Genomic DNA, 26185 nt, shown 5'->3' on the forward strand with positions numbered 1-26185 from the left:
ATTCTTCTTCCTCCAAACACAACGAGTTGAGTTTTTACCAAAATGTTCTATTTTGGTTTCATCTGACCAAATGATATTCTCCCAATCCTCTTCTGGATCATCCATATGCTCTCTGGCAAACTTCAGACGGGCCTGGACAGGTACTGGCTTAAGCAGGGGGACACGCCTGGCACTGCAGGTTTTGACTCTCTCTCTGCGTAGTGTGTTTCTGTGTAGGCTCTCAGTTGTCCAGGTGGTTTCCATAGTAGAGAAGCTTGAATCTTCGACTGGACTGGGTTGCTTGATGCGAGGACGTTTTGCTTCAAATCGCAGAAGCTTCCTCAGCTATGATTCTTGCTCTGGTAGTGTATGATTCTTGCTCTGCTATTCTGTCTTGACTCTTGTAGAGAAGAATAACTGAAGCCCCAAAAGCTGGAATTTTAAACATAACCAGACCCCTCCTACCAAGAGGCAGACTGCTATAGGCTAGTGACTAAACAATTGCTCTAATTAGTACCTATTGTGCTCTAGTTAGCACCCTCCCAATGACAGGGCAGCTGTCCCTCCAAACAATGGTACTCACGTAGTGTGTAGCCTTTGTTACTTTGGTCCCAGCTCTCTGCAGGTCATTCATCAGGCCCCTTTGTGTAGTTCTGGGATTTTTGTTGACCGTTCTCATGATCATTTTGATCCCACGGGATGACATCTTGTGAGGAGCCCCAGATCGAGGGAGATTATCAATGGTCTTGTATGTCTTCCATTTTCTTACAATTGCTCCCACAGTTGATTTATTCACACCAACCTGCTTGACTATTGTAGATTCACTCTTCCCAGCCTGGTGTAGGTCTACAATGTTCATCCTGGTGTCCTTCAACAGCTCCTTTGGTCTTGGCCATGGTTGAGTTTAGAGTCTGACTGTTTGAGGCTGTGGACAGGTGTCTTTTATACAGATAACGAGTTCCAACAGATGCCATTAATACAGGTAACAGGTGGAGGACAGAAGAAGGAGTTACAGGTCTGTGAGAGCCAGAAATTTTGCTTGTTTGTGGGTGACCAAATACTTATTTCCACCATAATTTACAAATAAATTCTTTAAAAATCCTACATTGTGATTTCCTGGATTTTTTTTCTCATTTTGTCTCTCATAGTTGAAGTGTACCTATGTTGAAAATTACAGACCTCTCTCATCTTTCTAAGTCAGAGAACTTGCACAATCAAGGGCTGACTAAATACTTTTTTTGCCCCACTGTACATTTAAATGTACAGTGTTCGAGGCCGACAATGTTCGAGGCCGACTATCGGTCTGACAAACCGTCCAATGCCCAGGAGGTGGAATCAGCTCTCCACCAGCACTGTTTACTGTGCAGGTGGGGAGCTGTTGACCCTGACTGGGGATGTTGTCGGGCGGTGGAAGGAGTACTTCGAGGATCTCCTTAATCCCATCGTCACGTCTTCCGAAGAGGAAGACGAGACTGGGGACTCAGAGGCGGACTCATCCATTACCCAGGCCAAAGTCACTGAGGTGGTTAGAAAGCTCCTCGGTGGCAAGGCTCCTGGGGTGGATGAAATCCATCCTGAGTACCTTAAGTCTCTGGATGTTGTCAGACTGTCTTGGCTGACACCCCTCTGCAACATCGCATGGCGATCGGGGACAGTGCCTCTGGATTGGCAGACCGGGGTGGTGGTCCCTCTGTTTAAGAAGGGGGACTGGAGGGTGTGTTCCTACTATAGGGGGATCACACTCCTCAGCCTCCCCGGTAAGGTCTATTCCAGAGTACTGGAGAGGAGAATTCGACCGATGGTGGAACCTCGGATTCAGGAGGAGCAGTGTGGTTTTCATCCTGGTCGCGGCACACTCGACCAGCTCTACACGCTCCATCGGGTGCTCGAGGGTTCATGGGAGTTTGCCCAACCAGTCCACATGTGTTTTGTGGACCTGGAGAAGGCGTTCGACCGTGTCCCTCAGGGCACCCTGTGGGGAGTGCTCCGGGAGTACGGGGTCCGGGGTCCTTTGCTAAGGGCTATCCGGTCCCTGTATGACCGCAGCTGGAGCTTGGTTCGCATTGCCGGTAGTAAGTTAAACCTGTTTCCAGTGCACGCTGGCCTCCGCCAGGGCTGCCCTTTGTCACCGGTTCTGTTCATTATTTTTATGGACAGAATTTCTAGGCCCAGCCAGGGTGTAGAGGGGGTCTGGTTTGGGAACCACAGAATCTCATCACTGCTGTTTGCGGACGATGTGGTTCTGTTGGCTTCGTCAAATCAGGACCTTCAGCGTGCACTGGGGCGGTTTGCAGCTGAGTGTGAAGTGTCAAGGATGAAAATCAGCACCTCCAAATCCGAGGCCATGGTTCTCGACCGGAAAAAGGTGCTTTGCCCTCTTCAGGTCGGTGAAGTGTCCTTGCCTCAAGTGGAGGAGTTTAAGTATCTCGGGGTCTTGTTCACGAGTGACGGACGGATGGAGCGTGAGATCGATAGATGGATCGGTGCAGCATCTGCAGTGATGCGGTCGCTGTATCGGACTGTCATGGTGAAGAGAGAGCTGAGTAGGGGGGCAAAGCTCTCGATTTACAGATCGATCTACGTTCCGATCCTCACCTATGGTCATGAGATTTGGCTCATGACCGAAAGAACGAGATCGCGAGTACAAGTGGCCGAGATGAGTTTCCTCTGCAGGGTGGCTGGGCGCTCCCTTAGAGATAGGGTGAGGAGCTCGGTCACTCTGGAGGAGCTCAGAGTCAAGCCACTGCTCCTCCGCATCGAAAGGAGTCAGTTGAGGTGGCTCGGGCATCTTTTCTGGATGCCCCCTGGACGCCTCGCTGGAGAGGTGTTCCGGGCACGTCCCATTGGGAGGAGGCCCCGGGGAAGACCCAGGACACGCTTGAGGGACTACATCTCTCGGCTGGCTTGGGAATGCCTTGGGGTTCCCCCGGAGGAGCTGGGGGAGGTGTGTGTGGATCAGGAGGTCTGGCCGGCTTTGCTTGAGCTGCTGCCCCCGCGACCCGACTCCGGATAAAGCGGAAGAAAATGGATGGATGGATGGATGTACATTTAAATATGGATGAAACAGTATAGTGGTTGGGAGTTAGTGAAGCTTTTGCACAATCTCTCTGGTGGATGGTTACATTGAAACCAGGTGAACATTACGTACAGCACCACCTGTGTGATTCTGCACAAGCGGGACATGTCTCAGAAACACTCTGTGCTTATGTGATATATAAAACCCAGAAGGTGCTACCGTCCATCACATCTCCCAGTCTGCCATGGCCAAAACATTCCTCGGCACCTACTCAAAGTGTCTTCTTCTCTTGCCTTGTACTGAAATTTGTCACCATGGTTGAGTAGTGATGGCTTCAGGTTGTCAGTGAATATCAAGCGTGTTTATAGCTCTAGGAGTTGGCACAAACACTAATCCACTCTAATCAGCACAATTGCCAGTGATGCTCACAAGTGTTGTTGGATTTATGCCATCAGAAGCGAGCAAGTCTTTCTGCAAACAACCCATAATCTGTCTATGCCTCTGGATAAAGTTGTCTTTGTGAGGACTGCAGCACATGTAGGACAGCAAATACATCTTAATGTCTGGCAATACAATGTGTGACTGACACGGAGCTGAATTAACCCACCACAAGACACTCAGAATCCATTAGTTAGGCTCATGTTTCAATTCCTTCAGCTGACCAGCTGTTCTTTTTGCATGACGGCATTTCTCCTGTAAAGTGTTGTGTTTTGCTCACAGTGGCCTGAACCCTCACCGGGACATACGCCCACTGACAGTCACATTACATCCTTTGTAATTATGGAAATTCCTTATTCTTAAACAAACAGGAAGACAAATAATATGTCACTTCATTCTGAACTGTCCAGTTTAATACAACAGGCAACATTATGTCTAAGAAAAATGGCAAAGAAATGTAATTCCCTGAAGAGAGATGAAGTAAACAATAGGGGTTAACTGATTTCTGCTCCCAAATCAAATCATTGTCCTTTATCACTCATTGCAAAACAGTAACGGTAACTTTATTTAATAATAATCATAATAAAAATAGTTGTTTTGTATGTTATCTTTTTAATGTTGTGTGTCCCAATTATGTCACTTGTCAATTATTAAATTCTGTCAAGTGCTGTTTCTCCAAAAATAAATAAATAAATACATAAATAAATAAATGAATAAATAAATAAGTCATCTGGAGTAACCTTCTCCAACGGCTTAAGATGTGTTGTACTGTAAATCAAGTGGTGTCATGATTTAAAGCTCGTGAAATGGCCCGTCGGCACATATTAGATTTATGTGCATGCATCTGTGCAGCCCATTTGGGCAATTCTACGGTAATGGAATTACAATCTGAGCTAATCTGTCGTGGTTAGATGCCATATGTCCAGATTTTGCTGCTGTTGTAATTCCATTACCATCGAATTGCTCATCAGACATGCTGACAGTTGATGCCACCTCCACCTTCCCAACTGCAATATGAGTATTCTAAGGATAGACCAGAAGTTGTATCTATGAGAAGACTTCTGATAAAGAAGTGAGAGACATATATTCTTATTTAAAAAAAAAACCACACACCTAGACACCAGTTAAAAAAAACTCAAATAATGGTTATATATATATATATATATATATATATATATATATATATATATATATATATATATATGCACTTGCGTAGATAATTGGTATAAAGTTCAATAATTCTGTAAGGAAAGAAGACAACACTATTCACCTTTTTCAGGAAGTCAGGGTGGGCGGCTCCATTTTGTCAAGCAACTTCCGGTTTGCCACTGTGTCGATGATTAGCTATATGGGAACACAGTACGCTAGAAGAGTCTGAACATGAGCAGCATTAATTGTTCAGTTCGTGGGTGCCACAACAACAGGAAGAAGAGGAAACTATTGCTTTCAGAACGATGTTTTGAACATGGAAAGGAGCAATCTGAGTGGTGGGAATGCGCATTTAACTTGTTCCCTCCTCCACTGAAAGACGAGGATCTCCGGTGCTGACTAAAGGCGCTGAATTTGAAAAATCCACCCAAACATCCCTATGGGTGTTCTTTTCATTTTATGGAGAAAAAAACCAACACCAGTGGATCTTTACCCAGAGAATTGGTTGGACGACAACACTTCGTTGAAGAAGCCAAGGCAGATGCTAGTGAGACAAATGGGTAAACTGTGTTTGTAGCGTTTGATACAACCAAGCACTGCATGAAATAACGCCATACGTATATTAATGTTACGTAATCTTGGTATTACGGTGGTACTACCTGTCAGGTAGTATTTTAACTTGATTGTGCTTTTAGTTCCTCATAGCCAAACTGTCCATGCCGAGTGACAACACAAAGTAGTTAAAAATAATCGAGGGCCACTTTTTCATGTCATCTTCCCACTCTGTTATGACCCGTGGGTCAACCAGAGTCCTTCCCTTTGAGCTTTTCAAAAAGGTTTTTTGTTTCTACCCATGATGGAATGACTTCCATTGTTCTATATTGAAAACGCCGCTCACAGGAAGTCCTAAGACAAAGCGGAAATGCCTCTGTTGTAAAAGTGGGCGGGGCTGAATAAGGTGAATAGCTGTACATTTCTTTCTGGTTTATGTATACTTTGGTGTTGTACAATATGAGAAAATACAATACAAAATGTTATAATATGTGGACTAATGATTGTATTCATCACTGATTAACCTAACAATTATTTTCTGATTAATTGATTGTTAATCTATAAAATTAGTGAAAATAGTTTTTTAAAAAAAGAAAGAAGATCTGGGAGCCTACACGAGTGACATCACATCCACTTCACCTTCAGCAAGAAGCCATCCATCTTTCATACATGGGCATCCCTTTGGTCTTTTCCCATTACTGGGGTCCTCAGCACAGAGGTGTCTGCAGACTGATCAGACCCATTGTCATAATGTCATAGCTGCTGTTCCCTCCCAATGCAAGTAGTACATGCCAACTAAGTCTCCCTAAATACCCAGTTGTTTCATACAAAGTCATTCCAAGGGTACACAAGGATCCTCTACTTACAACCAGACTTAATCCCAAAGACATCCAGCCACTGCCTGAGGTCATTGGTTATTGATCAGATTTCATAACCGTACAGTAAGACTGGAAGCACCAGGTCTTGGACCTTTGTGCTCCTGCGAAGGTATAAACATCACCAAACACATCAGTCCACTGACCTCATAACTCCATAAGGTATTTCCAGGAATCTCTCAATCTCAAAGGCCGAGATCCCCAGTATGGTTGAGTCCAGGAAGTCATTCAAAGTCTAGATTTCAGCTTCACAAGAGCTGCAATGATTCAACAAAGATCACAGCATTGTCCACAAAGTCAAGGCCAGTAAATCTTTTTTCAACTAACGGTACCAATGTTGCTAGACTCAACAACGAGTCAATGTGAATACTGAACAGATTAGGAGACAAAACACATCTCTGATGAAACATGGAATTTACTGGGTAGATGTTAGTAAGTCTGTCCCAGTCTCTCTCATCACCTGTTCATAGACTAGCTATGATGATAAGCAACTTAATGCGGTTCCCACCAATTCTGCTGATGGTCCTAGAAAAGCCTCAGTCAACCCAACCAAACACTTTGTGAAGGTCAATGCTGCTTTTTGTACTTGTTTTCAATGAGGACTCACAAAGCTAGGATGCAGTCGATGGTTGACGTCTTTGGTGTGAAGCCTGAATGCTCCAGTCACTGAGCAGCTGGGACTGACTCCTGCTGAGACTGACCCCAAGTTCCACGCACCAGAGCAGTGAAGCAGCCCTTTAATTGCTTTAATCCAGGTGATCACCCTTTCCTTTTCAGAGATGGACAACAAGTCCTTTGTTCCAGTCTGCTGGGATGATATCTGCCTCCCAAATGGAAATCAAGTTTGCTTGCATTGCCAGGAGAACAGCATCTCCACCTGCCCCCCAATACCATAGATCCCTGCAGCTTTGCTGTTTCTGAAATCTCACAAATTAGATGGTTTATAGCTGTCTGGCAGATCAGCTACAAGATGCCACACCACAGATGTTCAACATCCTGGCAGGAGGGTTACAGCAACTTTAAAGTAAGCAACACCATGGGATGGCTGATAAACCATTAAAAATACACAGATAATTTAATATGAAGTCCTATGAAAGGTTTTAGGGACTGATTTTGACAAAAATGTAGTGTTGAAAATTCAATTTTCTGTTTCCAAATTAATTCCTTATTTTCTAATTTAAAACAAATAAACATGATTTAAATATGATGGTTTAAGCAGTAACATTGCTTGTTACTCACCGACAACCTCGTGAATCAGCACAGGCTGGGCGAGTGTGGCGGGTTCGCTGCGGCCGCCGGCATTGACAGCGACCACACGCACCTGCAGCAGGTCTCCGGCTGTCAGATTCTTGATGCAGTAACGAGTAGCCACAGTCAACTCCTCGTTAGCTACAACCCAGTCTGCCACTGCAGGAATACCAAGGTGTTACATCAATATGCGCCAACCTTTGGACGTTACTCAGGAGAAAGTGATGTATTTATGTACACACATTCCTGAAAGGTTTTTCATTGGCAAGCTTTTAAAATGTGTCTTAATGGGGCATGTTGGCTGCTTTATCGCCCGTTAACACTCGGAAAATGTGCCCCTAACAACTACACTCTGTCCACCATGATGACGCCTCTGATGGAATGCTGTCATCTAAGCAAACAAGCGCTTCTAAAAGTGGTGTAAGGAGATAAAGTGACAGCCAGAGCAGATCCAGCAGAGAGTGTATCTGCTCTTTCGCACTCCGAGGACAGGTGCAGCCTGAAGGTTTCTCTTACTGCACACGCACACACACCAGCGTGCTGATGAGGAAGAGCTTACATCCATTCTTGCAATACTCGATGGTGTATCCATCCAAGCTTGCGTCTCCAATGTTGCTGGGAGTGTTCCACTGTAGGCTGAGGCTAGTGGTGTTCACATCTTCCACAGACAAGTCGAGAGGAGCGCTGGGGAGTGCTGAGCAAAGATCAGACAGTGCACTTTAACTCAGCATTACAGTTAGCAGCAGCAATGCTAAGACTGAAAATACAGAGCTGGATTAATTAAAAATCTTTAAATTAAGCCCCTTTGGCTGCTGCCTTGTTTTCACTTGGGTTGGTTCAGCAGATCTGAGGTGGAGCTACATGGGACAGTGTTTTAGGGCCACATTGAGTTTTTTTTAGACTTCGGAAATACAGTCATAATATTACGCGAATAAAGTTGTAATTTTATGAGAAAAACACTTGCAATATTACGAAAAGAAAGTCAAAATATTATGAGAATAAAGTCGTAATATTACAAGAATAAAGTTGTAATTTTATGAGGAAAAAACTTATAATATTACAAGAATAAAGTCAAAATATGAGAATAATAACGTTACGAGAATAAAGTTGTAGTTTTATGAGAAAAACTCATAATATTACAAGGATATATTCAGAATATTATGAGACTAAAGTTGTATTTATACGAGAAGGGATAACCCTGCAGACTGCTAGTTCCAGCCATCTTTTCCTCCACGAAAGAAGTGATTTCTGGACTTACTAATTGTTGTAACTACAGGCAAAATCCATATGGTTCCTTCCTTTTCAAAGTTCTGCACTTTAAAATATACACTAACTGTATAAGAACTTATGGGCACTTTTTAAATGAGAAGCAGAATGACTTGAAACAATTATGGTATCACATAGGTGTTGGGTGAAATCCTGGGTATCTCATAGATGCGGGTCTGAGACCTTGCAAGACTGTGCTAGAGCTTTAGGATTTGGGAAACTTACTTTGCTGGATGGCAGGGTATTTTGGGGAGAGGTTGGGTTGGGGTGAGCAAAGGGAAACCTTCAATCTAAGTGACTGATCTGGCATCAGTGACTCAGTAACAGCTTGTAAATCTGGAGCTGTGATCTACAACTCTTTGTTGTCTATTAATTTATCCTAGTATTGTGAAGATAAATGAATGTCAACACAGAAAGAACTCCACACAAGACAGACCAGGCGGGAAACGATCCCAGGGCATTCTTGCAGTAAGGCAACAGTGTAAACCCGTAAGTGACTTGCCACTCAAGTTTCTAGTTATTCCAATCAAGGTTTTTTCCTGAAATTAACTAGAAATGCCTGTTGTGACATTTGACCCGAAATTAATTCACCCCTTGTTATATTTCAGTCACTAACCAACCAGAGAGCAGCTTCTGGACTTAAATTACTCATGGACCACAAATTTATATTGGCTCAAATTGGGCATTTTTTCTTGAAAATGACCAAAATTCCTTGTTTTAATCTTTGGCCAGGATGAAATCACCCAAAAATGTGTCTAAAAGATCAGCAAAATTGACCAACTAAAGAGATAAACTGCTTGTAAAGAGTCAGTGTAACACCCACATTTGAGTCTAAAATGACATAATGGAGAAGGAAAGCGGTTTTGTATGTTGTTGAAAATTCGATACTAAAAAACAAACAAACAAAAAAACAAAGCTGTACATGTGCAAAAACCTGCTTGGGGTCAATTTGGGATTTAGTGAGTCATTCACCATGGCAAAAAAAAGGAAAAAAAAAATATTTGTCTTGTTCTTAGAAGTCAGTTCCTTTCACTGCCCTGAGTAACTCAGAGTGGCCCAGAACTAAAGTATTGGTGTTTACCTATGAGAGGTGGAGGTGTTGGGGCCTTGGGAGGTTCCTCTACCTCAGCAGGTTCTGCTCCAGCAGCTGGCAAGAAACAACCAGGAGATTAATGTCATTTAGGGAACAAACTTACCAAAGTATTTATTCCTTTGTAACATTTAACTTCCCAGTGACTTTCAAAATGACCTTGGTTTGGAACAGTGAGATATATGATTCTGAGGAAAAGGCTTCTTCACATGACTCCTGTATGCCTGCAAGGGATATGGAAATGATATGGTACCAAAAGACAGGAGAAGGTCTGTCGCTTTGAATGTGACCTTTTGTTTTGACTTTAACCCTTATATGGCCTTGCTTCAGGATATCTAAGTAGTTGCTTACATCCCCAAAAAAGAAACAAGATATTAACATCTATCTATGAAGCAAGAAGTGTCTGTGTGTGTGTGTATGTGGCTCACATATCTCTCTGACTGTGTGTCAGATCGGCCTCATCTTTCGGATATGGCTTGCACATGGCACGATGATGTGCATCCTTTATTATGAAAATTTTGGGGATTAATTTACAAAACCTTTATTTTGAAGTCATCGTCATTAATGGCACAAGGCGGAACGCTCTCATGCACCAGCTTCAACAAAGATCAGCAACAAAGATCACTCACTGTCTATCTCTAATGCAATCACGGAAGAGGCGGAAGAAATAAATTAAATAAATAAATATTACACAAACACTGAGATATGTGAGCCACAGACGCACAGACGCTTCTTGCTTTATTATCACAAGACGGAACATTCTCACACGCCAGCTTCGACAAAGACCGTCAACAAAGCTCCCACTTTTCTATAGGAATACATACTTCCTACGGATACTGTACTCGTAAAACCAAAACTAAGGATCATGGCCCATGAAACATTCTCATAATAGCAGTCATCTTGGTGGAATTTTGGATTTATAGTTCTTTCCAGTCTAATTTCCTGCGGGAGCACTGGGGTCTCTCTGGTCATGCTTGTTACATTTCAACACACTACTGCAGGCAAGTCACAGTGGGGAAAATGTTGCATAGCATTGAGTGATCCAATACAATAAAGAATTCCCCCGGTCCTTGCAGCTAGTAAAGGTATTCCATTGCCAGAGCGGTAAGGTGATGCTGGCTGTGTGGTGGGTTGTGTTTACCGTCTGCAGCAGATGGTGCAGAATCGCCTTCAACATCAGGTGCAGCAGCTAGCAAGAAAATGCCATGGGGGAACCAATTAATGACATAATATAATATGAATCATGGAAGCTAATCAGTCACGCTAAATTCACAAGGTATTTTCGTGGCACATGCATGAAGAACAGTGGTGATTTTATCACAAAAACAACTAATCCTTGACAGTTGAAAAATCTTACATGTCTCAATATAAGATGAAATCTCATATTAAACAAATCGTGCTGTGAATTCATGTTATGAGGCTTTAAGACATTTAAAATTTTTTATTCAGTCAAAAATTGTAAAAAGAATTTAGGCTTCTGCATTAAAAATTTGAAAATTTTACAGTTTAAATTCACCCTAAAAACAAATCTCTACAACAGGTCTCACTACATTCTTATAAACTGTCCTTTTCTGCAGATGCCCCCATTTCATAAATTGTTCCCACCACTCGTCTCTACCAGTTACAAAATCTGGTGTGTCGCTTTTTAACTCCTTCAGGATAATCTTTCAGCTCTGTGGGTGATCAGATTTCTGCTACAAGTCTGGGAGCATGTCCTGTTGCCATGCTCCACCACATCCAGGACACTGTGGAACCACCTTTGGTTTTGGACAGCACATACCAACTCAGGCAGACACCCAGTCCATCACCACATCTTGAAAATGATTATCCATCTACCACAGTTGGGTGAAGCGCAGGCGTCCAGTTGGCCTTTTCCAGCCTCTGGGGTGCTCAACACTCAGGCACATATAAGATAAGTGCACCGCATGGCCACAATGTCAAAGCTGATGCTCCCTCACATCTTTGTCTCCGTAAATAACCACTTATCTGACACAAAGTCATTTCAGCAGTACCCAAGGACCCTCCGAAGAGACCTTGTATCAAAGACATCCATTTGTCAACGCAGATCATTAGTTCTTCTATAAACAGGCAATATTTCAGCTTATATAACGGCTGAGTGGATCCTTGTCATTTGATTGGTGCTTTCTATGTCATGTGACATGTATTATTAGTTCCATTTGTGATGTCTTGCATTTAGCGTGTACATTGGTTCCATTTACCGTCCAAATTTAGTTCCATATGTTTTGTAACATTGCACGCTGTGACCACCACCCACTAGTGGGGGCGGCGTTTGGCTAAATATGGCAGCATTTGTTTTGCTGACGGATGACAATTTTAAGAAGCTAATTGATGGTGCTACTTCTTCTGACACCATCTGGAGGCATGAAGAGCTGTTAGGACAAAGAGGATGAAGTGAGGATGAAAAGCTGGACAAATTTCTGATGTGGTTTTTCCCTGGAGTGTGGAAAGCAGACGGCAGTCTGTACACGAAGTCAGTGCACGGTGTCATGGACAACATCGTCAAAATTGTTTTTTGCAAGTTGACTGAGAACAATTTTGGACTCCTATTTAAAGTTCATGTTGGACTGTTAAACACAAAGTCTCTTTTCTGTTGTTTATAAATGAATCAAATATCAAATGACAAGGGTCTGTTATATAAAACAAATAATGAATGTTTTTCCATTCTTTCAATGGTACGAATATTTCATGAGGTGAAAGGTGGAACGTACCACTCAAGGAGCAGAGTTGAATGGCACATTATATGAATAATATTACATAGCACCAAGAAACAAAAATACTGTCAATGTCATCATGTCATTTGAAGCAAAAAGGGGTGTTATTGTATAAAATACAAATATGCTTCGAAAAGATTTATTACACATTCAAAAAAATGAATGAAAACCAAAAGCTGATTGAAAACTGAAGAAAATATTATCAGAATTGTTTTTTTCTAAATTATGAAGAAATGCCTCAGTTTGAGACAAAATCTAGAAGTCTTCAAAGTGATCAGGTTTAAATAGCTGAGGAACAGCTTCAGTTTCAATACAGTTGAAAATATAAGAAATGAATGGCATTCACTTGACTGAAAAATTCTAAGAGAAAGTCTGCACCAGCTAGATGTTTGATTGAGCTCTTACACTAGCAACTCAGCAGCTCATATTTTACAACTTTTTTTTGGAAATGACCATTAAAGCTGCAGGGCTGCCTGAAACTTCCACCTACCTTCAGCGACAGGAGCTTCCTCTGTCAGACTGGCAGGACCTGCTTCTCCATCAGTTACAGGAGCCTCCACAGGTGGGGGGGCGTCCACAGGTGGGGGAGCTTCCACAGGTGGGGGGGCGTCCACAGGTGGGGGAGGCTCTACGGGAGGAGGAGGCTCTACAGGGAGAGGAGCCTCTGCTGGAGCAGGTTCTGGCTTGGAAGCTTTAACAGTAGCCTTCTTGGCTGGGGACTTCTTGAAGGGCGCCAGTTTGCTTGGCATTGTGTTTGAAAGCAGCCAGTCCTCTGGATGTACGATCCAGGAGGATCCACTAGGGTTTATATATAGACTAATGGTGCTCCCCTGCCCGCCTCCCCAACACAGAGCTCCACCCATTCCATGATGGCAACGCCCACTCTCCAATTCAGTCACTTTGCAGTACTGCTGGTTGACAAGTTTAAGGGTGGCTTGTAGGTGACTGGTTGGCCCCCCCATGTATGTCAAAAGCTGTTAAATCTCCCCATCACAAAAAAACAAAAATCATGCTGTAGTAATCTTAAGAGTTCTACATATATTATAGCTGTCAAAATAATGCGTCCATTTAGATTAATTACAGAAAGAAACCAGCATGATTAAAACAAATTATTGCAGATTAATCATGCTGCATGATGCCCTTGAGCCTGTTCTTATTCCATACACAGTAGCTTTGTAAGCATAACAAAGATGTTGACAGTACTTGTCTGTCTGGGAAATGCAGTGTTGCATAAGTTTAACCAGAAGAGTCAGATTTTGATGATTCATTCAGAATCAGTTAATGACAGCTGTAATCTTTAAAGAGAAGCAGGTGTGTGGCCCCCATTTCTTATCAGCTCTCAATCAACAGAAATCACGCACCTTCCTCAAAATATCAAAGTTCACACTTACCTCTTGCTGTTTACAGCTTGCTGACCAGACATTCCCTCCTCCACCCTTCCACCACCAATTGTTCACTTCACCCCTGCCTTTTCCAATGGCATGATTTGTGATCATATTTCCACTACATTGGGGAATGATGCCAAAAACTGTTCTAACATTCTGTAAATTATCTTAATGCATTAAATTTTCAACTTTAACTTGCCTCCAGAGTCTTTTTACCACACTGCCTTAGTTTTTTTTTTTTTTTTTATTGCCTCAGGCTCTGGGTGGCAATCACCCAGGAAAACAACTGGTCAATCCCCAGTTCTCAAAATTAATCATGTGTCTGCTGCAGCCAAATAAAATTTTGGTGTTCCCTTGGCCTTCTCCAGCCAGTGGGGTCCTCAATACTCAAGCACGTATGTGCTGGATCATGCAGAGAGAAACGCACCACATGACCAAAATGCTGAGGCTGACGCTCCCTCACAATGTAAATAGCCCTCATCTTTGTCTTCCTAATTAACTGCTCGTTTGATACAAATCATTCCAGCAGTACAGTACTCAAAGATCTTCCAAAGAGACCTAGTACCAAAGACATTGAACTTGTCTTCTTAGGTCACTGGTTAGCATCCAAGCTTCACTACCACATTAAAATAGGTAGTACCAGGCCACTAGACCTATGGTGCATCCTGAAAATATTCAGTGCTTCACTTTTTCCACATATTATGTTATACCCTTATTCCAAATAAATTCATTTTTTTTCCCCTCAAAATTCTACTCAGAACACTCTGTAATGACAACATAAATTTTTTTTTGAAACTTTTGCAAATTTATTAAAAATTGACCATATATATATATATATATATATATATATATATATATATATATATAAAGTGGAAAAAGTTACATTAGTACCTTTGAGATTTTTTATTGTGAGTAGAAAATGACAGTGATACACTTCGGCCACTTGCCCCACTTTGCCAGTGGGGCAGTTTTACCCATTCCTCTTTGCAGCACCTCTCAAGTTCCATCTGGTTGGATGGGGAGCATCGATGCACAGCCATTTTCAGATCTTTCCAGAAATGTTCAATTAGTTTCAGGTCTAAGCTCTGGCTGGACCACTCAAGGACATTCACAGAGTTGTCCTGAAGCCACTCCTTTGATATCTTGGTTGTGTGCTTAGGGTCATTGTCGTGCTGACAGATGAACCGGCACTTCAGTCTGAGGTCAAGAGCGCTCTGGAGCAGGTTTTCATCCAGGATGTCTCTGTACATTGCTGCATTCATCTTTCCCTCAATCCTGACTAGTCTTCCAGTTCCTGCTGCTGAAAAACATCCCCACAGCATGATGCTGCCACCACCATGCTTCACTGTAGGGATGGTGCCTGGTTTCCTCCAAAATGATGCCTGGCATTCACGCCATAGAGGTCAATCTTTGTCTCATCAGACCACTGAATATTGTTTCTCATGGTTTGAGAGTCCTTCAGGTGCCTTTTGGCAAACGTGGCCTGCCATGTGCCTTTCACTAAGGAGTGGCTTCCATCTGGTCACTCTACCATACAGGGCTGATTGGTGGATTGCTGCAGAGATTGTTGTCCTTCTGGAAGGTTATTCTGCAAGATCCTTCTGGAAGGTCTCTCCGCAAAGGAATGATGGAGCTCTGACAGAGTGACCATCAAGTTCTTGGTCACCTCCCTGACGAAGGCCCTTCTCCTCTGATCACTCAGTTTAGACAAGTGGCAAGGTCTTGGGAGAGCCCTGGTGGATCTGAAGTTCTTCCATTTATGGATAATGGAGACCACTGTGCTCATTGGGATCTTGAAGACGGACACGGTACTAATCTTTGCAAACCTTCACAATAACAAATTACTCAATAAATGAAACACCATGAGGGTTGCAAAGATTTGTACTGTGTCATCACACACAAAACACATCGAAATTACGTGTTTCTCTCATATACTGATTGTTTATAATGTGGATACATTACTGTCACACTGTACTGATTGTGAGATATTACAAGAATTGCAAAACTAAACCATAATGAGTAGCATAGTCCCAGTGAGTAGCGGGACAAGTATAAGATTAATGAGTCACTCAATTAGTGATTCAAGAAAATTTCTGTAAGTAACTCTTTAAAAACTACTTTTAAAACTACTGCAGATTCAGGTCAAAAATTTTGAATCAGAATCAAATTTATTGCCAAGTTTGCACATACAAGAAATTTGATCTGGCGTTATTGGTGCATAACAATAGGAAAAGAAAAAATCTGTAACAAGTAAAAAGAGTAAAATAGACAAAACTATATTCATGGTTAAATAAATAAAACGTAATGGAATGGGACAGTGAAAAAAACAGGTGATGGAGTACAGATATACAGTACCTTTCAGTGCAGGGATGACCAATCTGTGTTTTATGGTAGTGGGGGAGGGAGGCAGATTAAGTGGGGATCTCTGGCATTATTTATGAGGCTAGTTGTGGATGGAAAGAAGCTGTTTTTGTGTCTTGAGGTTTTGGTCCTGATGGACCTCAGCCTCATGCCAAAGGGGAGTGTGACAAAAAGTTTATGTCCTGGGTGGGAAGACCTGCCACAATCTTCCTTGCTCACCTCAGGGCCCTGGAAGCATACAGGTCCTGTAGGGATTGAAGACTATAGTCGATGACCTTTTCTGCTTGGAAGATACACTGCAGTCTGCTCCTGTCCTTAACAGTGGCAGCAGCGTAGAGGAGAGGGTGGACTCAATGATGGCAGTGAGAAGTTCACCATCATTGTTTTTGGCAGGTTGAATTTCCTCAGCTGACACAGAAAGTACATCCTCTTTTGCACACTCTTGTTGAGAGCTGACATTCAACTACCACGTCTGGTCCTGGGTGATGGTGAACCCCAGGTAGCGGAAGAACTTCACAATGGCAACTGGGGAGTCACACAGGGTGATGGGGGACAGACAGGACTGGGTTCTTCTGAAGCCAACAACCATCTCCACTGTCTTGAGGGTGTTAAGGTCCAGATTGTTCCGTTTGCACCAGGACACCAGGTGATTGATCTCACGTCTGTAGGCAGACTCGTCCCCATCAGAGATGAGGCCAATAAGGGTCCTATCATCTGCGAACCTCAGGAGCTTCACAGCCTGTTGACTGGAGGTGCAGCTGTTGGTGTACAGGGAAAAGAGTAGAGCAGAAAGAACACAGCCTTGGGGGGATCCGGTGCTAATGGACCGTGTGTCGGAAAAATGCCCACCCAGCTTCAAATGCTGAGGGACAGCAAACCTTTTATTTTGGGTCATGCTGGCATCTTTGAACATAACAAGCAGATATTCATTAATATTGCAGTTTTCAAATAGGAGTGAGACATGTCTGGACTTGTTCTGACAGGCACAAGTAAAGTAGACCTTTTGACCTGTTGGTGACCACTAAGGTTACTGTTGTTTGTAAAAATAATATTACTCACTGATGAATTTATATTTTATGATTATATTTTCACCAGTTTATGATGGTTTGTGCAACCCACTACCATCTTGGAGTGGTATGGCCCTCACAAGATGGCGCCAAGGTTTATATACATATAATTTTGTCAATATGGCATCTCTCCTAATAATGTAGAGCTTGATACCAGCAGTGACCGTGAAACCTCGTAGTGAATAACAGTGCAAACAGATAACAATGTAAAGAATGACATGACTTTATTGTTTACTGTGCAATGTCAAACATAAGGGTTTTGATGTCATAGAAACATGCCATAAAACCATTACTAGCCCCTATCTCATCCAACTGCTCCTACTTGTTGCAGGAAGACAATAAAACTGCTCCATTTTCTGTATATAGGGGGCCACACCTCTTAATCTCCACATTCCAGTGATTGTTGTCGCAGATGCACTATTTACAGTGTTTACAATAATGATGTAATGTACAAAAGAGAAAGAAACCTTTACAAATATTTGCATAATAAAAACAAATGTCTGCCTTTAAAAACAACATGGTAAGAGGAAGATATCCAAAAAATACCCCCTGCCCCACAGTAAGGTAAGTGTGATAGGTCTAAGGAAAGAAAATGTTTGGAACACATCAGGAATATGAGATTACATCTACAGATGAATTTGTTTTGCACTCAGGCATCTCCTCAAAGTGTCTGACACTTATGGTTTGTTGGCTTTAAAATGGAACCAAATCACATCCATGCCGCTCAGCAGCCTGTTCACGGTATACATTCTAATGCACAGCAAACACATAAATTATCTTTAAGAACAGTTCATCAACATGACTGCCAGCCAAAGCCATAACTACCTAACCATGCACATCTGGTCATGAATGTAAAAGCGACACTTCTGTCAGATGATGTCGCTGTCTAGGCCTCCGTGTGGTATTGCAGCTGAAAAGCAAACAGTGTTTCAGGCACATTCTGATTTAGGCGTCTGCTTTAAACTCGCACCCTGTTTGGAACCTAGAGGAAGATCTGAACAGATTGTGGCAGTCTGAGGTACTACAAAGGTCGAGGGGCACCAAGGTTTGAGCACATTTTACCCAAAGATGATCCTTCATCATCTTCACAAGAACAGTTGAGATGTGAGCAGTAAATATTAATCAAATCTTTCAAATGTGTAAACCAATGAAGGAAACTCAAAAATGAGATTTAACCATTCTTAACCCCTCAAATGAAGCCTCGTCAAACTGCCATAACTTAGAACAGAAGTGCAATATTGTAAAAACAAACAGAATAAAGATGGAAAATGGTTGTTATAGAGGTTCCAGTCACTTAAATGGCAGTTTTTTCCCCAATCAATGATCCCCTTGTTGGATGATTGATGACTGATTAAAGACACTCTGAAACACGCATGATCAATGGTAAGAACTCAATACAGATGATTCAGTATAAAATCCTAAAAAAAATCCTAGATTTCAAAGCAGTATCCTCATCTATTTCAAGTCAAGTTTGACTTTAACTGACATATAAATACACACTATAAGCAGGCATAGTCAGAAATAGTAGGCTGTTTTGGCAGACTGAATACTGAGCAGTTCTTCCACCTATGTGGTACAATATAGTTGGGTCAGTGTTTGCTAAATTCATTATTTTGCACCATCCACATGAGTACTGAGGAAATTTTCAGCATTGACATGGGAGGCAGCTCGGTGGTGTCAGCACATCTGCGGTAACTGGTATTAGAAATGATCTTGACTAAAGCTCTCAATCCACTAACAATCATATAAAACTCTATCATTCAAAGTATTATTCACTCATGCATGTTGCCGTTGCCACTATTTCACAGTTCTGATATCTGATGCATGATAAATCCAACTTAATGACACATTGGTTTGATGAAAATAAGAAAACTCAAGGCCATTTTTTAAAGTTGTGTGTTGTCTTCTACCAAGCACCTTTGATGAGTCAGAAAGTACACAGAGGGAGGAATCAGTAGATGCTGTCACCTAGAGGAATTGCTAATGAACTGCAAACATCCGATATCCTCCTGCGGCAGTTGCAAACACAGCCTTTAAAAAACTCAAACAAACAAAAAATCCAATTACTATGAGTAAAAAATAAAGTGCTGTTTTTTTTGGCTGCTTATTCATGGTGGTCCTACGTTTAGGAAAATCCGGCTGTGGTTGGTGTTTTTTTTTTTTTTTTAATCAAATGGAGCATGTTTTATGAAAGAAAACCAGTAAGCACCAAGAGTTAGTGAATGCTGTGGCAGTCGACAAAAGGGTCTTAATCTCGAGGATTATAGGTAATATTTTGCATCATATTCTGGACACCATGCACTTGCAGATTCAATAAAAGCCATCTTATTCAAACAGAGCAGAGAAGAGACACGTCGATGTCTTTCCCTGATGTGATCGTCACAGTTTCCTACAAAAACTTTCTCCAATGTTCTGATAGCAGGATCAGGGAGCACTCTGTTCATAATCACTCCTTAATCCCTTAAATTCCTCTTTTTATGTTGTACTTGCTCATTGAGCACATTGTCAAGTTCATTTTGTTTTTAAAGTCTTATCAGGACTTCACCTGCTGTTTCAGCCCTACAGAGTTTGTTTGTAGCTCCACAGATGGACTGTTATGATATCCTCAGAGTGTAGTCTGGAGAGAGGGATCCAGACTGCCTTCCCGCTCCGGAGATTCTATATAGTTGGCTGACTCCTGGAGCTTCAGGAGCATGGCCATCTAGGCAGCAACAAGAAACCGAGACACAGAGTGAGTACAACTGTATATTAACAGAAATGCTTTTGTATTGTTCCAGAATTAGGCTGAATTTGGTATAATGTGCACACAAAATTGCACAGTCTGGTACATTTCAACACAAAGCTTCTCTCACCAATGGATCTGAATCCAGTGTGCTGGCTGGGGGCGTGTCTTTCGGGGGCTTCTTCTCCTCGCTGGGTGTACCGATGCTGGGTGGAGGTAAGTGAAAGAGCCTAGACTGATCTTGCTGTGCATTGGGCCAAGGCAGTGTGCCTCTCACCCACTCCACTGGGTCCTCCCATACTGACTTGTGCCCATGTACCTGAGGGAGCAGACGGACGTCAAAAACTGCATTCTTGACTAAACCATTTGTTGCCATTTGTACTCGACTTTATGAATAGTTTTCACCTTGATGCCATCTTTGGCTCCCTCCTGCAGGTACGGTATGATGGAGTGGTTCCAGAGGTCTATGAACCATTGCCTGAACTCTAACACTGACACCGGACACGACAGGAAGAAGCAGGGACCTGAAGGAGGGAACAGATCCCGTTACTGGATCCCAACATTAAAGACGTTATTCTGTTGGACTTTCAAAGTCTGAACTGTAAATCCTGATTTCCTGCCCCCTGAAACCAAACTTTCATGACCTTCTCTTTGCTTCTACCCAGTTTCTCTTACCTATGAGGAAGTCTGAAGTGCTGTGCTTCTCCAAGAAAGTGTGTAGGTGGTACCAGAGCTGAGGGATCCAGTCCAGTACATGGAGCAGAGTTTGGCATCCTGCTGGGTCCTGCTGCTCCTCCTGGTGTGCTTCTACAGCTTTGCGGTGCAAATACCTCAGGAGGAACCCGTTAGCTGGCTCAACGTTGTTAGAGAACATCACCATCCTGTGGGCATATTCAAGAAATACAGCATCCGATGCTCTGATGATCCCCTCCAGAATAATTTTTCCTACAACAGGTCTTTCCATTAAAGATTACAAAACCTATCTTGTAAATAACCCAAAAAATAAGACTCAAATATGATGTAATGTCCACAGAAGCATACATTTACAGATGAATAAGACAGCTTAATTTTTATTTGCATACAGCAGTGACACATTATCAGGTATTGTTTTCCAGTCCTGTGTGTCTGTACGCGCATCCACAGGCAACCAAATTAATTTGAAGATTTTTTTGATAGAATTTGGATCAAAATGATACATGTTCTTTTCTTGAAAATTATAAAACATTTTAAGAAAAATCAGTTATTAAGTCAAGGTCACAGGCAGAGGCTAATTTTTTGGCCCAGTGCTCATACACAGGGGGTGTTTAGAATGGCTAGTCCAAGGAACTGCTTGAACATGCACCTACGGTTATTGATAAAATACCAATATGAGGCCATAGGACACATGACCTTTTGCTTGGGTGATTTTGAAAGGTCAAACTTGTTCAGAATGGTTACTTGAGGTACATTTGTAACCAGTTCTTTGAAGTTACCATTAAATACAAGTATGGAACGACATATCAAACTTCCAATGGCTACACGAATGCTGACCTAACTAAGAGTTATATATATGAAATCTAGAGTAAGTACTCACACCTAGCCATGTGCCGGCAAGGAGCATGCTGTGCCATTACCAACGAGGGCAAACAGCTGTGTCTGTCTTGGGTTTTTATTCTTTCTGGCCTGCACATTCACTCAAGACACATGCTGTATTGTACATCCAGGCACTTTGTGTCCTTTTTTTCTCTCTGTGGTAATGGCGATTTGTTTCCCAGTGTAATCTTCACGTGCCTTAACTAAAGCACTCCCTCTGCTGAATCACCTCTAAATTATTGACACATTATTCACTTTGTGTGTTTTTAGGAATCCGCTAGCTTAGCGCAGCTACTAGCTCTTAGCCGATTTAGCATGGTGGCTTCTCCTGTCTCTCCCGCACTTTTCTGCTCTGGGTGTGAAATGTTTAGTTATTCCTCGGCCTCCTTTAGCAGTAATGGTACTTGTAATAAGTGTAGCTTATTCGTAGCTTTGGAAGCCAGGCTGGGCGAATTGGAGACTCGGCTCCGCACCGTGGAAAATTCTACAGCTAGCCAGGCCCCTGTAGTCGGTGCGGACCAAGGTAGCTTAGCCGCCGTTAGTTCCCTTCCAGCAGATCCCGAGCAGCCGGGAAAGCAGGCCGACTGGGTGACTGTGAGGAGGAAGCGTAGCCCTAAACAGAAGCCCTGTGTACACCGCCAACCCCTTCACATTTCTAACCGTTTTTCCCCACTCGGCGACACACCCGCCGAGGATCAAACTCTGGTTATTGGCGACTCTGTTTTGAGAAATGTGAATTTAGCGACACCAGCAACCATAGTCAATTGTCTTCCGGGGGCCAGAGCAGGCGACATTGAAGGAAATTTGAAACTGCTGGCTAAGGCTAAGCGTAAATTTGGTAAGATTGTAATTCACGTCGGCAGTAATGACACCCGGTTACACCAATCGGAGGTCACTAAAATTAACATTGAATTGGTGTGTAACTTTGCAAAAACAATGTCGGACTCTGTAGTTTTCTCTGGGCCCCTCCCCAATCGGACCGGGAGTGACATGTTTAGCCGCATGTTCTCCTTGAATTGCTGGCTGTCTGAGTGGTGTCCAAAAAATGAGGTGGGCTTCATAGATAATTGGCAAAGCTTCTGGGGAAAACCTGGTCTTGTTAGGAGAGACGGCATCCATCCCACTTTGGATGGAGCAGCTCTCATTTCTAGAAATCTGGCCAATTTTCTTAAATCATCCAAACCGTGACTATCCAGGGTTGGGACCAGGAAGCAGAGCTGTAGTCTTACACACCTCTCTGCAGCTTCTCTCCCCCTGCCATCCCCTCATTACCCCATCCCCGTAGAGACGGTGCCTGCTCCCAGACCACCAATAAGCAGTAAAAATCTATTTAAGTATAAAAATTCAAAAAGAAAAAAATAATATAGCACCTTCAACTGCACCACAGACTAAAACAGTTAAATGTGGTCTATTAAACATTAGGTCTCTCTCTTCTAAGTCCCTGTTAGTAAATGATATAATAATTGATCAACATATTGATTTATTCTGCCTTACAGAAACCTGGTTACAGCAGGATGAATGTTAGTTTAAATGAGTCAACACCCCCGAGTCACACTAACTGCCAGAATGCTCGTAGCACAGGCCAAGGCGGAGGATTAGCAGCAATCTTCCACTCCAGCTTATTAATTAATCAAAAACCCAGACAGAGCTTTAATTCATTTGAAAGCCTGACTCTTAGTCTTGTCCATCCAAATTGGAAGTCCCAAAAACCAGTTTTATTTGTTGTTATCTATCGTCCACCTGGTCGTTACTGTGAGTTTCTCTGTGAATTTTCAGACCTTTTGTCTGACTTAGTGCTTAGCTCAGATAAGATAATTATAGTGGGCGATTTTAACATCCACACAGATGCTGAGAATGACAGCCTCAACACTGCATTTAATCTATTATTAGACTCAATTGGCTTTGCTCAAAATGTAAATGAGTCCACCCACCACTTTAATCATATCTTAGATCTTGTTCTGACTTATGGTATGGAAATTGAAGACTTAACAGTATTCCCTGAAAACTCCCTTCTGTCTGATCATTTCTTAATAACATTTACATTTACTCTGATGGACTACCCAGCAGTGGGGAATAAGTTTAATTACACTAGAAGTCTTTCAGAAAGCGTAACTAGGTTTAAGGATATGATTCCTTCTTTATGTTCTCTAATGCCATATACCAACACAGTGCAGAGTAGCTACCTAAACTCTGTGAGTGAGATAGAGTATCTCGTCAATAGTTTTACATCCTCATTGAAGACAACTTTGGATGCTGTAGCTCCTCTGAAAAAGAGAGCCTTAAATCAGAAGTGCCTGACTCCATAGTATAACTCACAAACTCGCAGCTTAAAGCAGATAACCCGTAAGTTGGAGAGGAAATGGCGTCTCACTAATTTAGAAGAACTTCACTTAGCCTGGAAAAAGAGTCTGTTGCTCTATAAAAAAGCCCTCCGTAAAGCTAGGACATCTTACTACTCATCACTAATTGAAGAAAATAAGAACAACCCCAGGTTTCTTTTCAGCACTGTAGCCAGGCTGACAAAGAGTCAGAGCTCTATTGAGCCAAGTATTCCTTTAACTTTAACTAGTAATGACTTCATGACTTTCTTTGCTAATAAAATTTTAACTATTAGAGAAAAAATTACTCATAACCATCCCAAAGACATATCGTTATCTTTGGCTGCTTTTAGTGATGCCGGTATTTGGTTAGACTCTTTCTCTCCGATTGTTCTGTCTGAGTTATTTTCATTAGTTACTTCCTCCAAACCATCAACATGTCTATTAGACCCCATTCCTACCAGGCTGCTCAAGGAAGCCCTACTATTAATTAATGCTTCAATCTTAAATATGATCAATCTATCTTTATTAGTTGGCTATGTACCACAGGCTTTTAAGGTGGCAGTAATTAAACCATTACTTAAAAAGCCATCACTTGACCCAGCTATCTTAGCTAATTATAGGCAAATCTCCAACATTCCTTTTCTCTCAAAAATTATTGAAAGGGTAGTTGTAAAACAGCTAAATGATCATCTGCACAGGAATGGTCTATTTGAAGAGTTTCAGTCAGGTTTTAGAATTCATCATAGTACAGAAACAGCATTAGTGAAGGTTACAAATGATCATCTTATGGCCTGAGACAGTGGACTCATCTCTGTGCTTGTTCTGTTAGACCTCAGTGCTGCTTTTGATACTGTTGACCATAAAATTTTATTACAGAGATTAGAGCATGCCATAGGTATTAAAGGCACTGTGCTGCGGTGGTTTGAATCATATTTATCTAATAGATTACAATTTATTCATGTAAATGGGGAATCTTCTTCACAGACTAAGGTTAATTATGGAGTTCCACAAGGTTCTGTGCTAGGACCAATTTTATTCACTTTATACATGTTTCCCTTAGGCAGTATTATTAGACAGCATTGCTTAAATTTTCATTGTTACGCAGATGATACCCAGCTTTATCTATCCATGAAGCCAGAGGACACACACCAATTAGCTAAACTGGACTATTGTAATTTATTATTATCAGGTTGTCCTAAAAGTTCCCTGAAAAGCCTTCAGTTAATTCAAAATGCTGCAGCTAGAGTACTGACAGGGACTAGAAGGAGAGAGCATATCTCACCCATATTTGCCTCTCTTCATTGGCATCCTGTTAATTCTAGAATAGAATTAGACTGCTGTGGGGTTCCCATGATGCACTGAGTGTTTCTTTCTCTTTTTGCTCTGTATGCACCACTCTGCATTTAATCATTAGCGATTGATCTCTGCTCCCCTCCACAGCATGTCTTTTTCCTGGTTCTCTCCCTCAGCCCCAACCAGTCCCAGCAGAAGACTGCCCCTCCCTGAGCCTGGTTCTGCTGGAGGTTTCTTCCTGTTAAAAGGGAGTTTTTCCTTCCCACTGTCGCCAAGTGCTTGCTCACAGGGGGTCGTTTTGACAGTTGGGGTTTTTCTGTAATTATTGTATGGTCTTGCCTTACAATATAAAGCGCCTTGGGGCAACTGTTTGTTGTGATTTAGCACTATATAAATAAAATTGATTTGATTTGATATAGGGAGTTCTCACTCTAGCTTTCATATATGTCCTATATAACTCCTTTTCCACATAGTATGGACTGTGTCTGCAATATATGCAACACCTCATCTAGTGTTTGACGCAAAGAAATACATTTCATTACAGAGAATGTGGCAGCACTGATGGGCTGTTGAATCATCTAGTTGTGTGGCATATGCCCACGAGAAACTATTGACGCCTTTACGGTGTCAAATCTCGCGCGTAATCACGTTCTCGCAGGGGAGGCCGAGATTTCGTTGTCGGTGTAAACAAGTGTTTGCGGGTGGTGGAGTGGACAAGCAACAAGCAACTTGTTTGCAACATTGCGTCCTTATGGAGGTGAGTTCAGCCAAAATAGGTATTTAGGTGTTTAACTAAGATACTCTGGAGTCTTTAATGTGAGTTTTATTTAAAAAAAGTGTGTTGCTATTAGGGTTGCTTGTTGGGAACCAGTTCTTTTCGGGTATCCTTAAGAAATGATTAGATCCATCGACATCAATAGCCTTTTTTGCTTAACGATTCCCTTATCGGTCCTTCAGAGTGGCCGTTGTTTTTGAGGGTGTTTGTCAGGAGAATGATTATTTCTCTACATTGATTACAGACCCTGCAACAGGTCTGTATAATCAACCGTTTCTGCAGCGTGGTTTTGCTTTGAACCTTGGACCACTGAAGCAGTGCTTTGATCTGCTGCTTCATTGGTC

At 42.2% G+C, this 26185-nt stretch overlaps 2 protein-coding genes across 8 annotated transcripts in view; both read right to left on the reverse strand.

Annotated features, from left to right (window-relative positions):
* The window catches only part of mybpha (myosin binding protein Ha), a 68085-nt gene extending 54957 nt beyond the window's left edge, over positions 1 to 13128 (reverse strand). The window contains exons 1-5 of the mRNA XM_034172480.1: positions 12836 to 13128; positions 10755 to 10802; positions 9605 to 9670; positions 7817 to 7951; positions 7249 to 7416 (exon numbers count right to left, since the gene is read on the reverse strand). Of these exons, the coding sequence (XP_034028371.1) occupies positions 7249 to 7416; positions 7817 to 7951; positions 9605 to 9670; positions 10755 to 10802; positions 12836 to 13094 (676 nt within the window). The 5' untranslated portion in view covers positions 13095 to 13128. The remainder of the gene's footprint in view (positions 1 to 7248; positions 7417 to 7816; positions 7952 to 9604; positions 9671 to 10754; positions 10803 to 12835) is intronic.
* A 4233-nt stretch (positions 13129 to 17361) lies between these two features.
* Positions 17362 to 26185, reverse strand: part of LOC117512423 (neuron navigator 1-like) — a 261229-nt gene continuing 252405 nt past the window's right edge. For all 7 annotated transcript variants that reach the window (XM_034172486.1, XM_034172482.1, XM_034172481.1 and 4 more), the window contains 4 exons: positions 20556 to 20761; positions 20286 to 20404; positions 20011 to 20199; positions 17362 to 19859 (listed from right to left, as the gene is read on the reverse strand). In XM_034172486.1, coding sequence (XP_034028377.1) covers positions 19764 to 19859; positions 20011 to 20199; positions 20286 to 20404; positions 20556 to 20761 — 610 coding nt within the window. In that variant the 3' untranslated portion in view covers positions 17362 to 19763. The remainder of the gene's footprint in view (positions 19860 to 20010; positions 20200 to 20285; positions 20405 to 20555; positions 20762 to 26185) is intronic.

The sequence above is a fragment of the Thalassophryne amazonica genome, chromosome 6, assembly GCF_902500255.1.
Source record: "Thalassophryne amazonica chromosome 6, fThaAma1.1, whole genome shotgun sequence".
Classification (NCBI taxonomy): Eukaryota; Metazoa; Chordata; class Actinopteri; order Batrachoidiformes; family Batrachoididae; genus Thalassophryne; species Thalassophryne amazonica.